General features: G+C 44.1%; 1 protein-coding gene across 11 annotated transcripts in view; it reads left to right on the forward strand.

Moving 5' to 3' along the window:
- IQCH (IQ motif containing H) overlaps positions 1-25,577 on the forward strand; it is a 119,418-nt gene that overhangs the window by 54,242 nt on the left and 39,599 nt on the right. For all 11 annotated transcript variants that reach the window (XM_073568909.1, XM_073568907.1, XM_073568911.1 and 8 more), the window contains 5 exons: positions 4,650-4,716; positions 9,146-9,229; positions 13,157-13,332; positions 18,409-18,681; positions 23,476-23,667. In XM_073568909.1, the coding sequence (XP_073425010.1) occupies positions 4,650-4,716; positions 9,146-9,229; positions 13,157-13,332; positions 18,409-18,681; positions 23,476-23,667 (792 nt within the window). The remainder of the gene's footprint in view (positions 1-4,649; positions 4,717-9,145; positions 9,230-13,156; positions 13,333-18,408; positions 18,682-23,475; positions 23,668-25,577) is intronic.

Here is a 25,577-nt window from a genome sequence, read left to right on the forward strand (position 1 = left end):
CCTCATACATAGGACGATACCCAGAGGTGTTAATTAGGTATTACCAAAAAGATGGCAAGCCGGGTCAGGGCCAGCCTCTCTGGGGAGCATTCAAATGTTGGCATCCTCAGCGCCTCTTGTGATTACTAGTCCTCTGCAGCGCCCTGACATGAGTCACAGGGGGTTTAGAAACCGCAAGAATCGCTCAGTGCTGGCAATCGAGAGCTCTGCGAGGAAGTTCGTACTGCCCTGGACCGTCTGCCATGAAGTGCTAGAGTGGATGCAGGACCAGGGTACTCCAAATCTTTTTGCTGATGTCTATTAATAATGAATCAATCGAGGCTGTATTAATGTGCCGCGGCCAGGGCATGTTTTTTGCCCTGATCACTGTGAAATCGTTGAGGTTTTAACCACAACCATGAAAATTAAAATGTGCCGTGTTTGCAATGAGAAAAAAAGACGCACATTAACGCCTAAAGATTTGAGAAAAATCAACCGAGAAGCTACTAGGAAGCCATTATCCTCCAGGGCTGTCGTATTCCAGAGATGCCACCTCCCTGGAGGCCCAGAGGTACAAGGTGTTCAGTGCTCAGAGACGTGGTGGGGAAGGCTGAAACCTGACCACAACTGAACAAGACACGCCAAGACTGGGCCAAGAAACATCTGAAGACAGATTTCTCAAAGATTTTATGCACCGATAGATGAGTGACTCTTGAGGACCAGATTGATGGGTCCAGGACTGGATCAGTAATGGGCACAGTCCTCCACTTCAGCTCAGATGCCAGCAAAATGGAGGTGGGCACCGCTATGGGCCGGAATTACTAGTGATGAGCTAGGTTGGACCTTTTAAATGGACTCAACTCCAGAACCTACTGCTAATCTTTAGAAGACACTTTATCAGACAGCGGTACAGGAAAAAGTCTGAATCTTTCACGAAAGCCATGACTTTTATGCAGGAGGATGCTCCATCGCAGCATCCAAAGACTAATGCCATGGCCCCGTCCTCCCCTGATCTAAACCCTATTGAGAGCTCATGACTGTTAGCGAAAAAAACCGCTGTCACTGATATTTTCTTTTATTTTAGGAATGTATTTTTTTGTTCAATAATAAAATGAATTATGAAAAATGCAAATTCCCTCATAATTGAGCGCCTGTCCAGGTGACATTTGCAGGCTGTCTAACCAGTGATAATCCAATCCCTTTAGATATTGACGTTTTTACGGGTTCATTTGTCGCACACATCGCTCTGTATCCTCTAAACTGCAGCGTGCATTTAATTATCCGCTCCCATATCATCCCGGCAATTAATAAATACACAAATATGAAAATAAATGAATGTGACAAAACATGGCTATAAGTTGGCGGAGCATTCTGCAGCGCGAGTGCCCTGCAGCTACATGATCATAAATGGACACTTAGTGCACACTTCTTCCTCTTTAACTTTATTCCAGGTCTCGTTTTATTTCCATACATTTCTGCCGAATTTTGAAGATTAGGATTTTTCATTTTGGGGAAGACTTTTCTAAGTAGTGTTTCTTTAATGTAAGGAAAGACAAAGGCCCCTATATTAAATGCATCCAGCAGATTTGCTAACGGAGGCCTAGTTAGCCTTCCTGCAGGCATCATTCATCTGGATTTCTGGATTTCTTCTTTATAGAATAGCACACAGCCTGTGTTATTTCACGTAGTGTAAAATATATATATGTGTCTTCTCATGTACAGCACCATGGAATTAATGGTGCTATATAAATAAATAATAATAATAATAATTTGAACAGCCTTAAATAAAGGGTTGCTTTATTTTCCCAGAGACCATTCCAATCTTGTCTATGTTATTGCATTTCTTAAAGGGAACATTTTACCAGGTTTTTGCTACCTTCTCTGAGAGCAGCATGATGTAAGGAAAGAAATCCTGAATCCAATGATGTATCACTTTGTGTCAGAATCATTGCACTCCGTAAACTACCAGAGTTCCTAGATTTAGCTTGAAGCAAAGCTGAGAAAGCTGCCCCCGCCCACACCAGGCTCTGTATGTACATTGTCTATAGACAGTGAGCTGCTTATCACAGGAGGAGGCGGAGTCAGACTGGCATGCATGCATTACTGTAGCTGCTGTGGTCTGGACAATGATAATCATCAGTTGATAAAAATCCTTTACTCTAAGTAAAGAACAGCACACATCAATACATGACACATCATTTAAACCTGTGTTTTAACCCCTGCCTAATGCTGTCCTCAGACTACATAGCAAAATCCTCCTGACAGAGTCTCTATAAATGTACCCAAGCTGCAGTATTATATACTAACCATGGACAATGATGTCACTGTGTCTGATGAATCTATTCCCTGCAGGCCTTCTACTTTAAAGGGGATCTGTCACCAGTTTTTTTCCAACTAATCTGAGAGCAGCATGATGTAATAGCAGAGGTTCTGATTCCAGCGATGTGTCACTTACTGGGCTGCTTGCTGTAGTTTTGAAAAATCATAGCTTTTTCAACAGAAGAATATTGCTAGAGGACTAGTAAACCTGCTGCCATGTAGTCCTCCATATTCATGAGCTCTGTATAACTCTGCCCCCACCGCTGATTGGCAGCTTTCTGCCTATGCACAGTGTACACAGAAATCTGCCAATCAGTGGTGTGGGGGCGGGGTTATACAGAGCTCAGCATTTAGAGAACAGCTAGATCTGCAGAAGATAAAACTGTTATTTTATCAAAATTACAACAAGCAGCCCAGTAAGTGACACTGCTGGAACCAGGGTCTCTGCGCCTACATAATGTAACTTTCAGATGAAGTAACAAAAACGTGGTGACAGATTCCCTCTAATTAATAGTTAACCCAGTAAACCCACATCTGCTCACAATCCGCCTCTAAGCAAGTAAGTGAAAATAATTAATGAGAAGAATTAGAATATACATGGTTTGGTGTTCCTCCTATAAAAAAAATGTAGAATTGTCCAGTCTGGATTATCTCCATGAAATGGGGCTATTATTCATGCAGATCCACTGACACATACTTTGCACATACATTTGAGGATCAACCTCCAATTTCTGCCTTCAAAAATATATTGGATTTGCCACGATGAACATATCATTAAAGTGGTCAAATCAGATGTAAAATATTAAAGACCTTCAACATATATAAAAATGTAAGCTTTTTTTTTAGGACTATTATCAGTACTTAAAGAAGCACGCCTCCTCCCATCAAAGTTTTTATCCTCTTAATATTCTGCAGTCATCATATTATACAGCACTGTGTGCTTACAATTGCTCATTTTGCCTTTCTACCCAGCTAATTCTTCTCTATGTAGAAACATGAAGTCTCTTGTCCCTGCACTTATCATTCCCCTCTTCATCTCCTAACCCAGCTGCTCTCTCCTCACCCTACCAGTGACTTTTGCAGTGACTGATGACTCATGCAGGGAAAATCGACCTCCTGTTTCTACATATAGCTCAGAAGGATTCAGCTAGTCAGTTTATAATCATGTGATGTCATAGTCCTAATGGAAAAGAGAAGAATTAACTAGGAAGAAGGCCAAAAGGAGCAATTGTAAGTACACAGTGCTATACAATGTGATAACTGTAATATATTAAGAGGATAAAACCATTGATGGGAGGAGGAGGGCTTCTTTAACAGACCCACTGCTTGTAGATCCTGAGCCGTGGCAATCTCATGACAACCCTTCCTCCCAGGGCTTAGACCTTCTCCAGCGTGGTCATAGAATCATTAATTGGGTCCACCTCCCCCTTCACACCTACGTGCACCAGTTAGGATGTGAATGGTGGCTCGGTGGATTACATATCTCTAGTGGGAAGGCGAGAGTTGTAATGTTGTGTTTCGGGGCGGGTGGTGCGATTTGTGGGGTCACTGTCATCCAGATGTTGGAAGCTAATGGCACAGAGACGGTCTGATATCTCCGAGAGGAACAGATTGTATGTCCCTTCTACATTTCGATATCAAATATATCACCATGAAATATCAGTGGTTAGCGCTGCAGCCTTGCAGCGCTGGGGTCCTGGGTTCGAATCCCACCAAGGACAACACCTGCAAGGAGTTTGTATGTTCTCCCCGTGTTTGCGTGGGTTTCCTCCGGGTACTCCGGTTTCCTCCCACACTTTAAAAAAGACATACTGATAGGGAATTTAGATTGTGAGCCTCATCGGGGACAGTGATGATAATGTGTGCAAACTGTGAAGCGCTGCGGAATATGTTAGCGCTATATAAAAATAAAGATTATTATTATTATCAAACCTCTCCTCACGCACGGTGGGATTAAACACCTCTCTGCTGTCATTGCTCTATCAAGAAGTATTTAACACGGCCTTTTAATTAGTGCGCACCATTTCATTTATATTTGCTTTACCTCCCACCTACCCCCCCACTTTCCGTGTTAATTCATATTCTTTTAATTAAAGCGAGTACGGCCTTAATCTCCCCTCACCACCAGCCGCATCATGCAGCCTCCTAATTAAATTAATTGGGGAGGGAGGGTGTGTGTGGGGGGGGCGGAGATGTTTTTAAAGCATATAATTAAATCAATTAATATAATTTAAGCTTGGATTAACCGTACGGCAGGATGAAGGAAGGAAGCTTAAGACCCCCCTCGCCCTCTCCGATAAGCGCGTTCCAGACTGCCTCGCTCACTCATTGCTCTTCCCTTGATTTTTTAGCATCTGGCATCCAACTGGAATCACATCAGGACGTGCAGGAGGAGCATTATCCATATCCCATCATTAGGTAAAGAGCTCTTAGCCTCCAGATCTATCAAGCACCTCTATTACCCAGCACATTACGCTTCCCTGATTGAGTTCAGCGCGGGGACCTTCTCTTATTCAGATGGGTCTCTGCAGGAAAATGTTCTCGACATGATGAGAGTGATATTACCAGGCCCGCACTAGAAGCGGCGTTTAATTCGGGGAGTTAAACAAATAAACTCATTATGGGATGTGGGGGATAAGGAGGGAGACGAGCAGCCGAGGGGCCATTTCCTATAATTTGCTTTTCATCCGTGTGAAATGAGTTAAGAAACTTCTGTATGTGTAATGAACAGAGCCGTGTGACTACATGTGTATTGTGTGTCTGTTCCATGTAGGGCACACTGTGCACCCAAGCACGCGCGGCGGGGCGATCCCATTATTGCACGCTTTCATCGCCTTTTTACAAAATGCACGATTTGCCTCTAGTTTTGGGAAAATGGGTCCACAGCTTGTGTTTGTGTTACCGACTGCGCTTCTGCTTCTCAGCTATTCCAAACATTCACCTAACGTAGCCCCCCGCGGGTCAGGTACCCCCTCGCCCCATTCTCGCGCTGACGCTTGTCGCTTTGGGATATTGCTTGTACAATGTTTTTAATCAAATGTGCAGTCAAAATGATAAGCTACATTGTCGGAAATTATTTAGTTCTAATTACCAGCAGATGGGCTGCTTTATCTGCACCTAGGGCGCGCGAGCAAAAGGAAATGCTGTGTGAACAAGAATAATTAAGAAGTTGAATAGTGTTTTTTTGCGCTTAAATAATCTGCCGTTTCATGTTAATTAGCAGTAATGTAATTATTTAATTACATTTATGAATTGGAGGAACTTAAAAGGAGGTTTCCGTGCAAAGTGCAGGCAAATAGGTGTGCAGGGGCCCCTAGGGAAAGCTCCCCCCCCCACCACTACCACCGCCGCCGCTCAGTGAGAGGGAGGGCGGCATTACGTGTATGGGGATGCTGACTGTACACCGCTCCTCTATCTGGGTTACTAGTATGGGCTTAGTGAGTATTAGTGGCGGCTAGGACTAAAATGGCTATGATGGGCAGCCAGACAATTTTACATTTTAACCAATGTGTTTTTTTAGGACCCGTGGAACCTTGTTTACTCAGTTCAAGACTTTCTGACATGTTGACAGCCATCATAGCTGTGGAAAAGCTTCTCCAGGGTTAAAAAAAAAAAAAAAAAATGCAAATCCATGGATTGTGTCTGATATTGCAGCTCATCCCTATTTAGGATAGGGCTGTATGGTAACTTTGGCCAAGAGACAGGTTGCACGTGCAAATATTGCTGTATGCCCCTACTACACTGCGGGAAAATGGAAGTGATTCCCAAGGTACCACAATAAGCAAGTCACAAAAAGTCCAGCAGATCGGGGCTTATTGTGACCATTATAATTTGCAGCATGGTGGCTCAGTGCTTAGCACTGTTGCTTTGCAGTCCTGGGTTCAATGCTCACCAAGGACAACATCTGTGTGTTCTCCCTGTGTTTGCGTGGGTTTCCTCCGGGTTTTCTGGTTTCCTCCCACACTCCAAAGACCTACTGATAGGGAATTTACATAGCGAGCCCCAATGGGGACAGTGATGATGACATCTGTAAGTCGCTGCAGAATATGATGCCACCCCATTTACTTGGATTAAGCTGCGGCATACAGCGATCTTTAGCACAAACTGTCCCTTGGCCAAAGTTGATGTGTATCCCCCTCCTTAAAAAGATTATCCATCTGTAAAAAAAACGAAAAATCTGTATTCGCCTGTCCTGTAGATCCAGCACAGACGACGGTCCTCCTGGTCTTTGGTTACATGTGACCAGCTCTTGGCTCCTGAAGCAGATCAGTGATCACGGCTCCCATGCTTTACAGCAGGGGTCTCAAACTCGGCAGAGTAAATGGGCCGCACATAAAAAAAATTTAAGCTGGCGGGCCGAATTCCTTTCAAACTTAATACAGTCACAATTGATAGTGGTATCTAAGGGGTTAAACGGCTGCGATCGGTGCTAATATCGATCGTGACCATTCAAATAGGTTGTCAGCTGTGATGTACAGCTTACCTCAGCGGATGATAGTGTCGGCTCTGCATGTGAGACGGCGCTATCATCTCGCTGTACACGCACTGCCAAAGTCACCTGCAAAAGCCAGCAATGGGGGAAAGTCACGCCTTCGCTCTCTGTGCGCTGGCCTGATGTCATTACACAGCGCCAGAGGGATGTCATCATGCAGGGCCACAGCCACTACGGAGCGGCGCACTCCTCCTTTCTTCTAGCATGAGCAGTTGCATAACGACAATGTTATGGGCCCTGGTGCGAACTTTCAAATGGGGTCCACCCCATGCCAAAATACACGCACATCTCCACTCAGCACACCTCGTATACGCACATCTCCACTCCGCACACCTCGTACACATGTGGCTCCGCTCCGTACACCTCATACATACGCGGCTCCACTCCTCACACCTCGTACACACACGGCTCCGCTCCGTACACCTCGTACACACATGGCTCCGCTCCCTACACCTTGTTCCTCGTACACACACGGCTTCGCTCCGTACACCTTGTACACACACGGCTCCGCTCCGTACACACACGGCTCCGCTCTGTACAACTCATACACGTGGCTCCGCTCCGTACAGCTCGTACACACGCGGCTCCGCTCCGTACACTTCATACACACACGGCTCCGCTCTGTACACCTCGTACACACATGACTCCGCTTCCTACACCTCGGTCGTCGTACACACACGGCTCTGCTCCTTACACCTTGGAAAAGGCACATCTCCGCTCCGTACACCTCGTGCACACGCGTCTCCCCTCCGTACACCTCGTACACACAGCGGCTCCTCTCCGTACACCTCGTGCACACTCGGTTCCGCTCCGTACACCTCGTACACAGTCGGTTCCTCTCCGTACACCTCGTACACGCGCGGTTCCGCTCCGTACACCTCGTACACGCGCGGTTCCGCTCCGTACACGCGCGGCTCCGCTCCGTACACCTCGTACACGCGCGGCTCCGCTCCGTACACCTCGTACACGCGCGGCTCCGCTCCGTACACCTCGTACACGCGCGGCTCCGCTCCGTACACCTCGTACACGCGCGGCTCCGCTCCGTACACCTCGTACACGCGCGGCTCCGCTCCGTACACCTCGTACACGCGCGGCTCCGCTCCGTACACCTCGTACACGCGCGGCTCCGCTCCGTACACCTCGTACACCTCGTACACTCATTGCTCTGCTGTGTACACCTCGTACACTCATTGCTCTGCTGTGTACACCTCGTACACACATGGCTCTGCTCCCTACACCTCGGTCCTCGTACACACGGCTCCGCTCCGTACACCACGTACACACACGGCTCCGCTCTGTACACATTGTACACACACGGCTTCGCTCCGTACACATTGTACACACACAGCTCCGCTCCGTATACACGTTGTTCCGCTCCGTACACCTCATACACACACGGCTCCACTTTGTACACCTCGTATACACACGGTTCCGCTCCATACACACATGGCTCTGCTACATCTACCCTGTAACCCCTCCTGACCCCACACATAAACTTACCCGCATCCAGCACCATGACAACCAGCACAGACATTAGCGTCCTGCATACACTGAGGCCCCTGATCATGTGACCCCTGGCTCCTCCCCCTCCTGTGACCTCATCCCAGGACCTGTCCACACAGAACAGCCATCGTACGCTCCTGAATGCGTGCCTTCCCCCTTCTACCTGCCTCAGGGAGTGAGACGTGGTGTACCGTGGGCCGCAGATGACTGCCTCAGGGGCCGCATGCGGCCCACGGGCCACGTGTTTGAGACCTCTGCTTTACAGTGAAGCTGGTGTTAAGGCACGTGACCACTGTGGCCACTGAAGGCCCCAGCAGTCACCATACAGCTCCTTGCAAACAGAGACTAGGAGGACCGTCAGACCGTCACCGCTGTATCTGCAGGTAATCATTGGGAATGTCCTTGTTTTCTCAAATTTGCACACCTTCTTCTTGCACACCTTCGTCTTGCACACCTTCGTCTTGCACACCTTCGTCTTGCACACCTTCGTCTTGCACACCTTCGTCTTGCACACCTTCGTCTTGCACACCTTCGTCTTGCACACCTTCTTCTTGCAAATCTTCGTCTTGCACACTTTCGTCTTGCACACTTTCGTCTTGCACACTTTCGTCTTGCACACTTTCGTCTTGCACACCTTTGTCTTGCACACCGTCTTCTTACATACCTTTTCACGTAACCTTCTTACACACCTTCTTTATTTCAGAAAAATTTTTGCTGAAATTACACAGTGCTCCTAAATATGGCACATACGATGAACTCCATGTTCATAACAAATTTCCCACATGTTGGCCATGTGCCCTGTTGGATCGTAATCCGGAATAATGGGTAATGATTTATTCTTGTCCATTTCAGGCTATACAGAAAGACAGAGAAGTCAGACCCCGGACCTGCATATCCAGCAGAACCTGCAGATCGGGCGACTGTGCGACATAGCAGGTGACTCCCAATCTCTATGGCCTGATTCCGTGGGGAGATTTCCAAGTCTAGTGACGAATATAGGAGCAAAGCTGTTATTTATTTGACTCGAAAATGAGAAATGATGTGTGAAATAGTTTGCTGTGGGCAATTATATGGAGCAATAGGAGTAATTACTGGGTGCAGTTACATAAAGCAATGAGTAGATAGAGATATAGATTGTGTATAGAGCATTAGAAGGAACCAGAGCGAGAAGTTATTGTAATTGAGCAAGAAAAAGAGTTATAGACAGTCACGCATCTGTAAAATAACGCAAGGAATGGAAAGCGATTGCTGTATGAAATACTATCTATTAATAATCACAGAGGACTAATAAATAGATGATAGATATGTGATTGAGAAATGCATCGATTTGACATAGATACGAGATAGATGGATGGATAGATAGACATGAGATGGAAAAAGAGACAGATGTATAGCCGTATTATTATTTATTATGCTTTATTTATTATACTGTAGTGCTATCATATTCCACAGCGCTTTACAGAGATTATCATCACTGTCTCCATAGGGAATGTAGATTGTGAGCCCCTATCAGTTCTCACTCTCAAACACCGGGAGAACATACAAGCTACTGCAGTGGGATTTGAATTTTATTTCTATAGCGCCAACATATTCCGCAGCACTGTACATATCCATGGTGGGGACATGTACGAACTATATAAGTCATTACAGATCTATACATCATTCAACAACTAAGGCTGTGTTCACACACAGAGTTTTTTTTAGCGTTTTTTTTTAGCAGTTTTCACTATAAAACCGCTAAAAATAAGCTTCCCAGTCATTTCTATGCATTTTGCACTTTGTGCACATTGATGCGTTTTTTACCGCGAAAAAAACCGCATCGCGGTAAAAAACGCAGCATGCTCATTAATTTTGCGGATTTTTCCGCGTTTTTGGCTTCTTCCATGCGTTTTGAAACCGCTGCAGAAAAAAACGCATCAAAACCGAGCAAAAACCGCCGCGGAAAAATAGGTGCGGTTTCTGGGAAGGGAGTCAGGTTTTTGAGCAGAAATTTTCTGCAACGTGTGCACTTAGCCTTAAGGAGAGCACGCTTACAATCTATGAAATTTATATGAGATGCATAGATATTTATTTATGTTTATTTATTTTACTCGCTTATATAACACCATTAATTCCACAGCGATTTACAGATATTATCGGCACTTTCCCAATTGGGGCTCACAATCTACATTCCCTATCAGTATGTCTTTGGACTGTGGGAGGAAACCTGAGAACCCGGAAGAAACCCACGCAAACACGGGGAGAACATACAAACTCCTTGTAGATGTTCTTGGTGGGATTTGAACCCAGGACCCCAGCGCTGCAAGTGCTAACCACTGAGCCACCGTGCTGCCCCAATATGAAAGAAAGAAGGGAGATGTGAGCTGGAAATGTATTAGATGCAGAGATATGAGATACAATAATTATCTATGTAGATTAATGCTTGGTTCTGAGATTGATACATACAGTAGAGGCATAGATAGATATGAGCTATATTATGGAAACACATGGAAATGTGAGATATTAGACAGTTCTCAGATACATTCACAGGCTATTTTGTATTTTAATTAGAAAAGACAAGAAGCTCACAAGTGACACGGAGGACGTGTTTCATATTTCTTCTATTGGTATCAATGTATTTCCATTTATATATATATATACTAGCTGAAGAGCACGGCGCTGCCTGGGCATAGTAACTAACTGTGGTTAGTTATAGCAAATTATAATTATCCTCCATCCCATAGTCCCGTGCCCATATACCCATCATACATATCCACGATCCCATAGGCCCATGCCCATATACCCATCACACATCCTCCATCCCATAGTCGAGTGCCCCCATATACCCATCACACATCCTCCATCCCATAGTCCCATGCCCATATACCCATCATACATATTCTCCATCCCATAGTCCCATGCCCATATACCCATCATACATATTCGCCATCCCATAGTCCCATGCCCATATACCCATCATACATATTCGCCATCCCATAGTCCCGTGCCCATATACATATCCGCCATCCCATAGTCCCGTGCCCATATACCCGTCAAACATATCCTCCATCCCATAGTCAAGTGCCCATATACCCATCATACATATTCGCCATCCCATAGTCGAGTGCCCATATACCCATCACACATCCTTCATTTCATAGTCCCATGCCCATATACCCATCATACATATCCTCCATCCCATAGTCCCGTGCCCATATACCCATCATACATATCCTCCATCCCATAGTCCCGTGCCCATATACCCATCATACATATCCTCCATCCCATAGTCCCATGCCCATATACCCATCATACATCCCATAGACCCGTGCCCATATACCCGTCATACATATCCTCCATCCCATAGTCCAGTGCCCATATACCCATCACACATCCTCCATCCCATAGTCCGGTGCCCATATACATATCCGCCATCCCATAGTCCCGTGCCCATATACCCGTCAAACATATCCTCCATCCCATAGTCAAGTGCCCATATACCCATCATACATATTCGCCATCCCATAGTCGAGTGCCCATATACCCATCACACATCCTTCATTTCATAGTCCCATACCCATCATACATATCCTCCATCCCATAGTCCCGTGCCCATATACCCATCATACATATCCTCCATCCCATAGTCCCATGCCCATATACCCGTCATACATATCCTCCATCCCATAGTCCCGTGCCCATATACCCATCATACATATCCTCCATCCCATAGTCCCGTGCCCATATAACCGTCATACATATCCTCCATTCCATAGTCCCGTGCCCATATACCTGTCATACATATCCTCTATCCCATAGGCCCGTGCCCATATACTCATCATACACATCCTCCATCCCATAGTCCCGTGCCCATATACCCATCACACATCCTCCATCCCATAGTCCAATGCCCATATACCCGTCATACATATCCTCCATCCCATAGTCCAGTGCCCATATACCCATTACACATCCTCCATCCCATAGTCAACCATTATGACATCATAATGAGCGGCGGGGCTTGCAACCTATGATGACATCAGCAACCATTGTGACATCATAATGAGGGGCGGAGCTTGATGCACACACACTTTTTCCCCATTTGGTGAATTGGAACGCGCGGGGTTAAAATCCCGCCTCACAACATAGCTTAGGACGCTCTCGGGGTCCAGACGTGTGACTGTGCCAAATTTTGTGGCTGTGGCTGCGACGGTGCGGATGCCAATCCCGGACATACACACATACATACACACATACATTGAGCTTTATATATTAGATATATATATTGCATGTAAGCCCATGTATGTAAATGTGTGTAAATAAATATCTAATTAGTACTTGCGGCTTTATGGTGTGCTGTTGCTGTATTGCTGTGTCCTGTATTAGTGTGGTAGTTATTAGAATGTAGAATCTGGCGTGTAATAAATACTCTTTATTGATACACGGTTTTGTCTATTAGTCGTCGTTCATACAATACATAGTATGTGGAACAGAAAGCGCAAAGGCGTCACTAGGTTGTATATTAATTTTTACTAGTCAAAGCTGACATTAATAATGAATATTGGACCTCCTCCGTAGAGGTGTAGGAGTCCCCCCTAATATTTTGGCGGAGACTTCCCCCTGTACCAGATATTATAAGAACAATGGCTGTTATTCCCGTGTGCGGTAGTGACGGATCTCCTGTTACACTGACCCTGATCTCCTTTCTCGTTACCTAAAGCATATTCCACCCATACCAGGCGCCGGCTGTAGTAAGTGGAGCGCGCCGCACCATTATATATGCAGAAACGCTAACGGCACCATGATAACTGCAAGCAATGGCCTCTGTATAGCAGACGTCCTGATTAGGATCTCCTATATTGATTGTGGGCTTTTCTCCTGTAGACCCCAACGTGGATGTCATCTATATTTCCCCTGTGAAGCTGGATGAGGAGACGGAGCAATATTACCGCAAGCTTCTCGGTCTGCGGGCGGCGGTATTATCTGGGAACCCCCAGGACGCCACTGAGCTGCATGACAGATTTACCATCCTCACCCCCGAGGCTGTGGACAGATTCCCTGTAAGTCCTTATGGCAACTAACATCAGATCACAAGCAAATCGATTGCTGGAATAATCTTTCTGCCCTATAGGGTGATATAGGCAGGAGGAATATCTGCCCCGCGGAGACCCTCCAGGCTGCCCCTTACACAACACAGCTTTGTGTCTTCTCCGTTTGATTCTCTGTGTTACTGCCACAGTATACGCCAGGAGGGCGGCACGGGATGAGTTAGCCTTCTACAAAAGGCTGGCAGCTTCTTCTCCGAGTGACAGAAGGATAATTCTGCGTGGATCAAATAAATACAGATGTGTAGTAATTAGTTGTATTCCCAGAGAGGCCATTTCTGAGGCACTAAAGATGTGAGCGATTATAGCATCACCTCAACAGCTTTTATCAATTTAAAGAGCTCAACTACAGCGAGGTCACCACCCAGCCACGGATTAATCAGGGGGCTCTGATGGCTAAGCAGGGTACCCGGAGGGGGTCATCTACCCGGGGAATGATAGATCTCCATGGCCTATAGACTCTTCCTATGTCTCTACTAAAAAAAAAAATTATATCTATTTATGTATTAAAATGTGGTTTACAAATAACTGAAGCCATGTATTTGAAAGACAAAATAAAAAAAAAACACATATAGGAAAACCTATCTCGGTTACAAAAAAAAAATCCATTTCTAACATATGTAAAAAAGTCAATTCAGTCTGTAGCTAGTTTACATGCATTATATTATTCTAATTACTTTTATTAAATGATTACTTTTTTTTGTAAGCTATATTGCATTTATTATTGAGAAGTAATTATCTGAGATATTTGTAGAAATAAATCCATGTTCTGCTGTACCCTTACACTGTGATCTGTCTATGAGCGACTGGTATATAGTAGATAGAGCATCGTCTATTTGTATGGGTAAGATGTGACGTTGTTACTGGTTGTGGCTGCTGCCCACTAGTGGTGAAAAGCTGTGCTGCAGCTCCAGACCAAGCCTGATACAATGCTGAATAATATGACCACGATATCCTATAATGTGGAATATGCTATATTACAGTCATGCCAGATTTTATCAATTTGGCAATTATTTTTGCGGTCTAGCGTGTCACTAGAGTAAACGGGATTTTCTAAAAAAAAATCCCTTACACGCTATGCATTTTTCCTTGTTGACTTTTACTAAGGAAAAATACATATAAAATACATGTAAATTCCTTTGAACTATGTTACCTCCTGTACACCCATAAGTATTACTGATAACCGAAGTATTGCAACTTCTTGTGCTAACAATGTATTTTTATTCCCACATATACAAGATATACCGTGTATCTCTATAGTATATACCTGTGTGTGTATGTATATATGTATATATATATATATATATATATGTGTGTGTAAAAGTCTGGCTAGTTGCCCATACAGCGACGTTTCGGTCCTGGGAGTTGTCCACAACTCCCAGGACCGAAACGTCGCTGTATGGGCAACTAGCCAGATGGGCTAATAGATAGCACTTTGACTGGATTTCTTTTGGTGTGCTGCTTTCATCTTGAGGACTATATATGTATACATATATATTATTCTATATAAGCAAAATCAATTATTAATTACATATAATAGTTATATACAGTACATACAGTGGGTGGGTGCGGAAAGTATTCAGACCCCTTTAAATTTTTCACTCTGTTTCATTGCAGCCATTTGGTAAATGCGAGAAAGTTCATTTTTTTTCTCATTAGTGTACACTCTGCACCCCATCTTGACAGAAAAAAAACAGACATGTAGAAATTTTTGCAAATTAAAAAAGAAAAACTGAAATATCACATTGTCATAAGAATTCAGACCCTTTGCTCAGTATTGAGTAGAGGCACCCTTTTGAGCTACTACAGCCATGAGTCTTCTTGGGAATGATGCAACAAGTTTTTCACACCTGGATTTTGGGGATCCTCTGCCATTCTTCCTTGCAGATCCTCTCCAGTACCGTCAGGTTGAATAATGAACGTTGGTGGACAGCCATTTTCAGGTCTCTCCAGAGACGCTCAATTGGGTTTAGGTCAGGGCTCTGGCTGGGCCAGTCAAGAATGGTCACAGAGTTGTTCTAAAGCCACTCCTTTGTTATTTTAGCTGTGTGCTTAGGGTCATTGTCTTGTTGGAAGGTGAACCTTTGGCCTAGTCTGAGGTTCAGAGCACTCTGGAAGAGGTTTTCATTCAGGATATCTCTGTACTTGGCCGCGTTCATGTTTCCTTCAATTGCAACCAGTCATCCTGTCCCGGCAGCTGAAAAACACCCCCATAGCATGGTGCTGCCACCACCATGTTTCACTGTTGGGATTGTATTGGGCAGGAGAGGAGCAGTGCCTGTTTTTCTCCACACATACTGCTTTGAATTAACCCCCACAAGTTCTATTGTCATCTCATCAGACCAGAGAATCTTATTTCTCATGGTCTTGGAGTCTTTCATGTGTTTTTTTAGGAAACTCTATGTGGGCTTTCATATGTCTGGCACTGAGGAGAGGCTTCCATCGGGCTACTCTGCAATAAAGGCCTGACTGGTGGAGGGCTGCAGTGATAGTTGATTTTGTGGATCTTTCTTCCATCTCCCTACTGCATCTGTGGAGTTCAGCCACAGTGATCTTGGGGTTCTTCTTTACCTCTCTAAAGTATAGGAGTAACCCCGGCACACTAATAACATGAAAGTAAAGTCTTCTCAACGACATTCTTTAATTGTTGTGATTTTATTGATTATGAAAAAAAAGGGTGGTGTTACAATCCAAAAAAGGGTGGTGTTACAATCCAACGTTTCAGCTCTACATCTCGAGCTTTCATCAGGGATATGACTAGATCCTTGGTTTTGAGGTGTGTGTATAAGTGGTATAGGTTTGCCTTTGTAATCCAGCTGCTGGAACGGTACCTATAGTAACCACGATGTGTAGGGTCAGCACGTGACTCCTGTCCTTGTGTCCTAAATCTAGTCAGGTGTGGAGGAGGCCGGCCTCCTCCACACCTGACTAGATTTAGGACACAAGGACGGGAGTCACGTGCTGACCCTACACATCGTGGTTACTATAGGTACCGTTCCAGCAGCTGGATTACAAAGGCAAACCTATACCACTTATACACACACCTCAAAACCAAGGATCTAGTCATATCCCTGATGAAAGCTCGAGATGTAGAGCTGAAACGTTGGATTGTAACACCACCCTTTTTTGGATTGTAACACCACCCTTTTTTTTCATAATCAATAAAATCACAACAATTAAAGACTGTCGTTGAGAAGACTTTACTTTCATGTTATTAGTGTGCCGGGGTTACTCCTATACTTTAGTCTTGTTTTTTCCCAGAGCACCTAAGTTGGGGTTTGAGCCTGTCATATCTACTTTATATCTTCTTTACCTCTCTCACCGAGGCTCTTCTCCCACGATTGCTCAGTTTGGCTGGATGTCCAGGTCTAGGAAGACTTCTGGTGGTCCCAAACTTCTTCCATTTAAGGATTATGGAGGCCACTGTGCTCTTAGGAACTTTGAGTACTGCAGAAATTCTTTTGTAACCTTGGCCAGATCTGTGCCTTGCCACAATTCTGTCTCTGAGCTCCTTGGCCATTTCCTTTGACCTCATGATTCTCATTTGGTGTGACATGCACTGTGAGCTGTGAGGTCTTATATAGACAGGTGTACGCCTTTACAAATCAAGTCCTATCAGTTTAATTAAACACAGCTGGACTCCAATGAAGGAGGAGAACCATCTCAAGGAGGATCACAAGGAAATGGACAGCATCTGACTTAAATATGAGTGTCTGAACAAAGGGTCTGAATACTTATGACCATGTGATATTTCAGTTTTTCTTTTCTATTAAATTTGAAAAAATTTCTACATTTCTATTTTTTTCAGACAAGATGGGGTGCAGAGTGTACATTAATGAGAAAATATGAACTTTTTTAATTTACCAAATGGCTGCAATGAAACAAAGAATTAAAGATTTAAAGGGGTCTGAATACTTTCCATACCCACTGTATATATAGGGTAACTACTGCATATAGTGTAACTATTATGTAATTAATACCGTAGTTCTTATTTACATACAAGTGGTCTCTATGGTTTTCTACATTTCAATATATTCTTATACTTTAATATAGTCATAATTTATATATCAAAATTAAAGCGGCGTAGAGGAGCAGACATTGATGGTCTCTCACTACCAGACCTCCAGTACGCCGCATCATTCAAGTGAAGGAGACTAAGCTGTAGCGCCCCGTACATCTGCTGCTCCAAGAGAAGATAAAGAGCAATGCTGCCCCTTCGTTGTGACCATCACTGGGGGTGAACGATCTGGCCAAGCAGGCACTTCTAACTAGGAGAAGGGGAGGGAGAGAGAGAAGTTCAGGACATTAAATATAAGAATAATGCTCTTTAACTTTCCCTTTTTTATTTCTATCCCCTGCTATTGCAATGGCCCATTACGTGGTAAGTTTCTTTCTGCACTGATTACCTGTATATACCATTGTTTCCTAAACGTTAATCTTTTTAATCAAGTTCAGCCAGTCTAATATTAACAAACAAGAATTAGACATTCATTTACTTATCTCCCCCAGAATAAATTTTATAAACAAATTATTTTATTTTATTTCCCCCAAAACTGGGAAAAGTCCTTATAAACCAATTTATATATTATGGGGAAGTCTTATCTTTCGCCTAGTTCAATAATGGCAAAACATTCATCCACTGGATATACATTTTTTCACAATACATTATATATTCCCAGATAACATTTTTCCTTTTAATTGTCAGTTATTTCTCAAGTCCATTGTTTTCCAAGGAAAAGAAGTATACGGCCTGTGACTAATATTAGTCCAATTATGTATTTTTCTCTATATGAGCTTATTTTTTATACGTAACTTTTCAATTATCCCAGGGTATAAGGTCAGTTCCCAATGACCATTTATTATTTTAAAGTCTTTTTTAACCATGGTCACAAGATAACTTTCACCATCTTGCACTGTGTTTAGAGTAAACTGAGAAGAATATTAAATATTGCAAAGAGATGAAAAATAAAAAATAGCGTTTTGCAAAAAAGAATAAATGATTTCCCTATCTTTTTTTTTTTTTCATGACAGAATCACCACATGTGCCTTTCCACTCTACTCAAGTACAGTCCAAAGACTTTGCGGCGCATTCGAAACTTGACTCAAGGCCGGGAGACCTACATTATTGGGAGAGTCCCACATATCGATGATCTGACCGTAGCCGATATGCTTGGGGTCCCTGTCCTAGGCACGGAGCCGGACGTTGCGCATCTGTACCGCACCAAGTCCGGAAGTAAGCGGATATTCGCAAGTGCCAACATCCCCACTCCTCCAGGACAGTATGATATCTATAACCAAGAGCAGGTTAGAAAATTAGCAAATTATGTAAAATGCCCATTTAGTCCTGGAAATGTGTGTGTATTTACCCATGCCTCCTTGGCTTACAGGTCACTGGTATCTCTAAGGCCTGTATGATTTCTCATTTATTGTCTTTTTTTACCTCCATCATATCATAAGATAGATTTTTTTAACACTTGAAAGTAAAGAAGGAATAATCCTCATTTGCTGGGGTCAGAATACTCAATCTATTATTTTGTGGTGTTGATCCAGATGAAGGCAAAAATTAACCCCTTAGGCCTCAGTCATCTGTGATTTTTCATGCTTCCAAAACACCAAATCCACTACATCAAAAAAAAAAAAAAAACTAAAAAGCTTCTGCTATACCTTGCAGTGTTCATCATGGACAGCCATCAGTGATTTTCACGGATCCATAGACTTCCATGATTCGGATCAAAAACAGACATATCTCTGTGATTTTTCTTTTTCTGCAGGCACAAGATCCACAAAAAAAAAAACCACGGACTTGTGAATAGTACCATAGACTTTAACGGGTATATGCTCTATTTGTGAAAAATGCAGAACGCGTACTTGACTTACGGATGTCTGAATGGGGCTGTTAGGGAGTTCATTGTTGTGGCAGGATACAGCTGTAGGTCTGGCCAGTTACTTTTTACCCTGAGTAATGTGGCAAGGCTCCTTAAAGGCTCAATATTGACTTTTAGGATTGCTACTTCGTAAAGGTGGTGCTAGAGTTGTTGTCCTCTTTCTCACTAAAGAGGATATTTGCTTATTTCATTTCTGAGAAGAGCATTGCATGGCCTATAAGTCTCCTTATACCAGTTTGGCACATTCCACAAGGAGAAGCTTTAAATCCCCTAGGCAATGACACAAGTCTTGATAAAGGTTCATGAAGGACCGAAAATGAGTCCGTAATAAGTATTATTGATGATTTAATGCAGAGCTCCCAATGAAAAGTTTATTCCTAACTGCATGCCAAGGGGCCGTGATTTACTATTATTTATTCTGAGGATTGACGTCCTACCACTCAGCACCGGGACAGAGCCATGAGTGCTCACCCTATACCATTCCCACCAATTCCTTGTTGACTTGAACCCATTAGATCACCTACAAATGCCTGATTATTTTTAACATCACAATTTTATCTTTTAAATACCCGAGGCAGAGTATTTCAAAGGTCAACATCTTTTTTTCTCCATAGTGTAAAATCTATTTTGGTAAAACCTTCTTTCCATCTTGTATGCCTCCATGTTATAGAGACTCCAGGTGAGAGAAGAATATTATACAGCTCTCTATACTAACCATGCTATAGTTATACCTAGTAATTAGGTCACCCTCCAAGCCATTGGTTCACTTGAGAATTGTTCTAAAACTTTTTTGGGGTGTCAACTCTGAATATTGCCCATTTTCACCATGTAAAATAAATGTTCCCTCCTGAATATTCCACCTCCAACTGTGAGTGGTATTATTGAAAACTGGAAACATTTAGGAACTGCAGCAACTCGGCCACAAATATAGACCACGTACATTTACAGATTAGGGTCACCGAGTCATTAGCAACGGTGTGCATGAATGTCACCAAGTCTCTTCTGACTCAATGACTGCTTGTCTCCAAACCTCTTGCGGCATTAATGGAGTTACCCAGTGACGTCACAAGCTGCGCTCTTCCACATTGGAAGGTAACGGTGCTGATGGCATTATGACTAGTGCACTATCGGCAGGTATTGTGCACATGTCCTAGTCTAATGAACAGGACACATGTCAATGATGGACACATGTCAGCAGTTGTGCGGGTTGTAATATCATCAACACCTGTCGCTTTCGGTATGGAAATGAGTGACTTTGGATATTGCCAGATATCTGTTAAACATCAACAGGAGTTCGAGACATGGGGTTTTTTTTTGTTAAGCAACTGCATGTAAACCTTACATCACCAAGAACATTGCCAAGTGTTGGATGGCTACCACTGGACTCTGGAGAAGTGGAAACTTCTTAAAGCGGACCTGTCAGCAGAATTTTGCAAAGTAAACTATAGGTATTGTCATGTTGACATTGTTACACTAATTAAAATGATATCTGGGGTGAAGAAATCCGTCTTGTGGTTCTTATGTAATCAGTGTTAGAAGTCCAGCCCCAGAGCATAGGCATATCATTAACTGAAAATTTCAAACACTGATTACACAAGAACCACAAGACTGATTTCTTCACCCCAGGTATCATTTTGATCAGTGTAAACAGTGTAACAGCCCCATCATGACAATGCTGTAGTTACTTAGCAAAATCCTGCTGACAAGTTCACTTTAAGTGGAGTGACAAATTGCACTTCTTTATCTGGCAGTCTTAGGTAGCCCCTTAGTTCCATTGAAGGGAAATCTTAAAGCTTCACCATACAAAAGACATTTTGGCCAATGGAAGCTTTCAACTTTGTGGGAACAGTTTGGAAAAGGCCTGTTTTTTTCCAGTGTGATTGTGCCCCAGTCAACATGGTTGGATGACTTTGGTGTAGAAGAACGTGACTGGCCGCACAGAGCCCTGACCTCAACTCCATCCAAAATTTTTGAATTTACTAGAACGGAGATTGTGAGCCAGGCTCTCTCGTCCAACATCTGTATCTGACCTCACACATTCTGTTCTGGAAAAATGGGCAAAAGTTCCCACACACACTCCAAAAATCATGTATAAATCATGTTGTAGCTGCAAATAAAAGACCAATTTTGCAAGGGATGTGATTAAAGCTTCTATAGGTGTAATGTGTAGTTTGGTCCAATACTGTGGTCCATGTAGAGTACCAATGACTACCGCATACAGTTACATACATTGGGACTATATGTTCAGTGTATGGCAGGATGATTTCTGCTAAACAAGCACCATGTATATGATTGTATGGATCTTTAGTACTTTCTGACCCAGGATGATATTGTCGCCCAGAAGCAATGCTGCGTGTGCAATTTTGGCACACTTTCTCTGATTCTCTGACATGGTGTGAACAAGGGGTAAAGGAATAACTTTTTAATTTAGTCATCGGAATGTACAGTTCCTCCTTGTAGGTAAAAAGGACCATTCTTTCTCTTGTTGTCTAACTTTCCGTTGCCTGTAGAAATGGTGAGCCACTTAAAAATGTCACATCCACAGTGTAAAAGGAAGATGAAATCAAGCTGCCATGACTTCCCATCTTTGCAGGTACCATCAGTTGTGTCTGTAAGGTGAAAATATATTGGGGGCAAAAGCACCTGTTAAATATTAAGCCCATTATTATTTACCTTATAATATAGTACAGTAAGTCTTATGGCCAAAACCATTACCACATGTGGTGGCTATTGGCCGCATGATTTTATGGGTTCAGCCATTGCCCACCACTGGTCCCAATGGCCATCGGGCTGTAGGGTCTTACCCTTAGACCCAATATATAGTTCCTTATTTCTTTAAATAAAGTTATCCTACCAACAAGTGTGAATATGTTAGCGTCCTAGCTTGGCGAGGCAAGACTCCAGGAGTGGACCCTCTGGACCGTGGCACCGAGGGGCCCCCGGGTGAGTAACCAGGTGGAGCCGACCCCTACACAGGGATTGTTAGGAGCAGGCCCATAGGTTCGAATACCACGGCAGCCGGTACCAAGAGGGGCGGCTCGGAATGGACTGAAGTAGGACTAAGTGCGAGGTACCACGAGCACCAGTACAGAGAAGGATTCGCGTGGAAAGACCGGAGTAGGAGAGCAGGAGATAGCCACGGACAGCAGGACGGAGGAGGGACACAGGTCCAGAGTAGGATGGCAGGAGGTAGACACGGTCAGCAGGACGGAGCAAGGGCACAGGACCGGAGTAGGACGGCAGGAGACAGGCACGGACAGCAGGACGGAGCAGGGACTGCAGGGGAGAAAGCACAGGAGAGAGATGAGCACAGGGCACGGAGCAAAGGGCACAGGGGAAGGCCTAGCGTGCAGATAAAACACGATGATCAGGCGCTTCCATTACAGGAGGGCGGCCTGAAATACCCTTGGACAGCCCCATTGGTCCGGCGGTGCTTCCGGGTCAGGGCACCGCCGGAGCACAAGGAGGTGGAGGGAGACGCGGCCTACGGCGCATGCACAAAGCATGCAGTGACGTCGCAGGCCGCGGGCCAGTTAGAGGAGGATGCCGCGGCTGACGGTAGGAGAGAGGTTGCGGCACGGGAGTTGTGACAGAATAACACACAGGCAAAATTGTAGTTTCTTGTGGCGATTACAGCAAAAGTAAATACAATTAATTATGATAAGGCCTTATTAAGAAATTGCTGCTAAACTGCTGCATTTTGCTGTGATTTTCTGTTAATAACTTCATTAGTTTGACAGCAATTTGACCGCAGTAGTAATCGGGCCATCCCGAGGGTCGTCTAGGTAACAGATTAAAAGCACTATTGGACTGATAAAAAATTGTGACCCGGATCTCTACATAAGTGGCCACCATTGGCCATACACCCTTGACAGCCGCTGTCCTCGATCACTAATATTTCGGAGTGTCTGATCTGGTATGTGGACTTAGACAACGGGCTTTTTAGACCAACCATCTATTCCTATTTACTCCGTTGTCCTCTTTTGTGTACAACCATCCATATTATATCGTACCACTGATCTATAGCGTTGCTTAAGGCTACAGAAACCTAATATATTATGTAACACAAAAGTGTAATGATTCCCCAAGGGTTAAATAAACTCACCGTTGCTATATAAGCCTGTTTATAAACCTATATATGTCATGTTCGCCTTTGTATATTGTCCTTATTGTTTTACGTTCTTCAATATCTGCATTTCTGCCATATTCACAGTTCTTCAGTTCTCTGAGCCAACTTATAATCGATAATCTGCTGGTAACCCGCTGGTTATTTAAAGTGGACAATGAATGCGGCGGCAACGGGAGCGCTTTCTGCGACACTGCTGCACACCTTCCATGTTATGCCTGGGCAGTGAAGGAGCGTCAGAGGTACAGCGCCCAAACCTGGAAGCAGAAGTGGGCGCAGGTGAGTCCATTTTACGGGTAATGTCCCCCAAACTCATCACAGATGGGGTTAACAGACCTGCATTGTCAGTAACAGCAGCTTCAAAGCCTCGGGATCCTGCACACCGGCAATGCTTTAATGTCCTGTTATTCCCCGACCTGTTCTGTTCCTTAATGAGGACAATGTAAGAGTGTCATCGGCAACGGCACAGCCGGTGAACGCTGGCAGGTTATTAAAACATTACAGCATCTTGATGAAAGACTTTCCTGCAGGCTAAGAGCGACAGAACAAGACTCCATTCCACTGCGATGATTAGAAATGAGTGTATGTCTCTGAGCGCTAAATTATGTTAATAGTTACAAATTGAGGTATTTGCATAACAGTTTATGATACATAATGACAAGTTCCCCTTTCTCTGTGTGTGTCACATCATTGAGACCTGTGCCTGCGAAAGAAGGATGAAGCAGATAGATGATTGAGAAGCTGTCCTTGTCATCTCAGGCTGCGCTGTCTTCCTCAGTACTACATGGTCACCACCCACCATTGCTGCTTTCACTTTTTACTCCAGTCACTTGTAAAATGTGGCCCCCTAATATCTGCTAGTGCCCCAAATAAATACAAATGCAATTTATCACTATGCGTTTATCTTACATTATATTGGCTCATCTAGATAGAGATATTGATACTTGTATTCTCATCTGCTCGAATATTAAAACCACCGCCTGTAACTAATATTTTGCAGATCACCCTTGTACCCCCAAAACATCATGGACCCATCAAGACCCCACTGAAAGTGACCTTTGGTATCTAACACCAGGACAGCAGCAGATCCCCTTCAAAGGGGTTGTTTCTGTTCTGAAAATCCCGGTCCCCGCGCCGTTTGTTGTAAAGAGTCAAATTGCATTTTACTGACCGTACCCAGGTCCAGTGCTGAGTCTCTGCCACCGCTACCGGTTTTCTAATATTGGTTGCAGCATTGACGTCACATCCACAGCATAGCATCCAATCCCTGAGCACAGCGCCTCTACTCTTGTAGATGGAGCGCCCTACTTTGAGCTCACTGATGGTCAATGTGCCGTCACTGTACACCTACCGGTGTGTGATATTGGTTGCTACACTGACGTCACATCCACAGCGTAGCATCCAATCCCTGAGCACGCGCCTCTACTCTTGTAGATGGAGCGCCCTACTTTGAGCTCACTGATGGTCAATGTGCCGTCACTGTACACCTACCGGTGTGTGATATTGGTTGCTACACTGACGTCACATCCACAGCGTAGCACCCAATCCCTGAGCACAGCGCCTCTACTCCTGTAGATGGAGCACCATACTCTGAGCTCACTGATGGTCAATGTGCCGTCACTGTACACCTACCGGTCAACCTGTGGACAGTGAGAAAAGCTGCTTTTTTTTTTTTAGAACAAACTGCATTGTATTTTATGAAAGGAGACATCCGCTGAGTCCTGTTATGTTGTGAGGTGGGGCTTTCATGGAAAGGACTTTTTTTTTCCAGAACATCCCACAGATGCTCGATTTAATTTGAGAATTTGGAGGCCAAGTCAACACTTGAACTCTTTGGCATTTTCCCCACACCAGTCACAAACAATTTTTGCATTGCGATAGGGCACATTATCCTGCCATTAAGGAACATTGCGGCCATGAATGGTTGCACTGTTTAGGTAGATTGTATTTATCAATAGCATCCACATGCATGCCAGGAGCCAAGTTTTCCCAGCAATACATTATGCAGTGCATTGCATTGTACCTGTAGGCCCCATCTCTTCCCCTGGTAAGTGACACATGTACTGGCTGCCTACTTGACGTGAACGTGATTCATTAGACCAGGCCCACTCCTACCATTAATCCACAGTCTAGTTCTGGTGCTCATTGTATGTGCTTTTGGTGGGGGACAGAGGTCACCATGGGTCCTC

This window comes from Dendrobates tinctorius, unplaced genomic scaffold, assembly GCF_039654945.1.
Source record: "Dendrobates tinctorius isolate UK_male_01 unplaced genomic scaffold, ASM3965494v1 ptg000022l, whole genome shotgun sequence".
NCBI classification, from domain to species: Eukaryota; Metazoa; Chordata; class Amphibia; order Anura; family Dendrobatidae; genus Dendrobates; species Dendrobates tinctorius.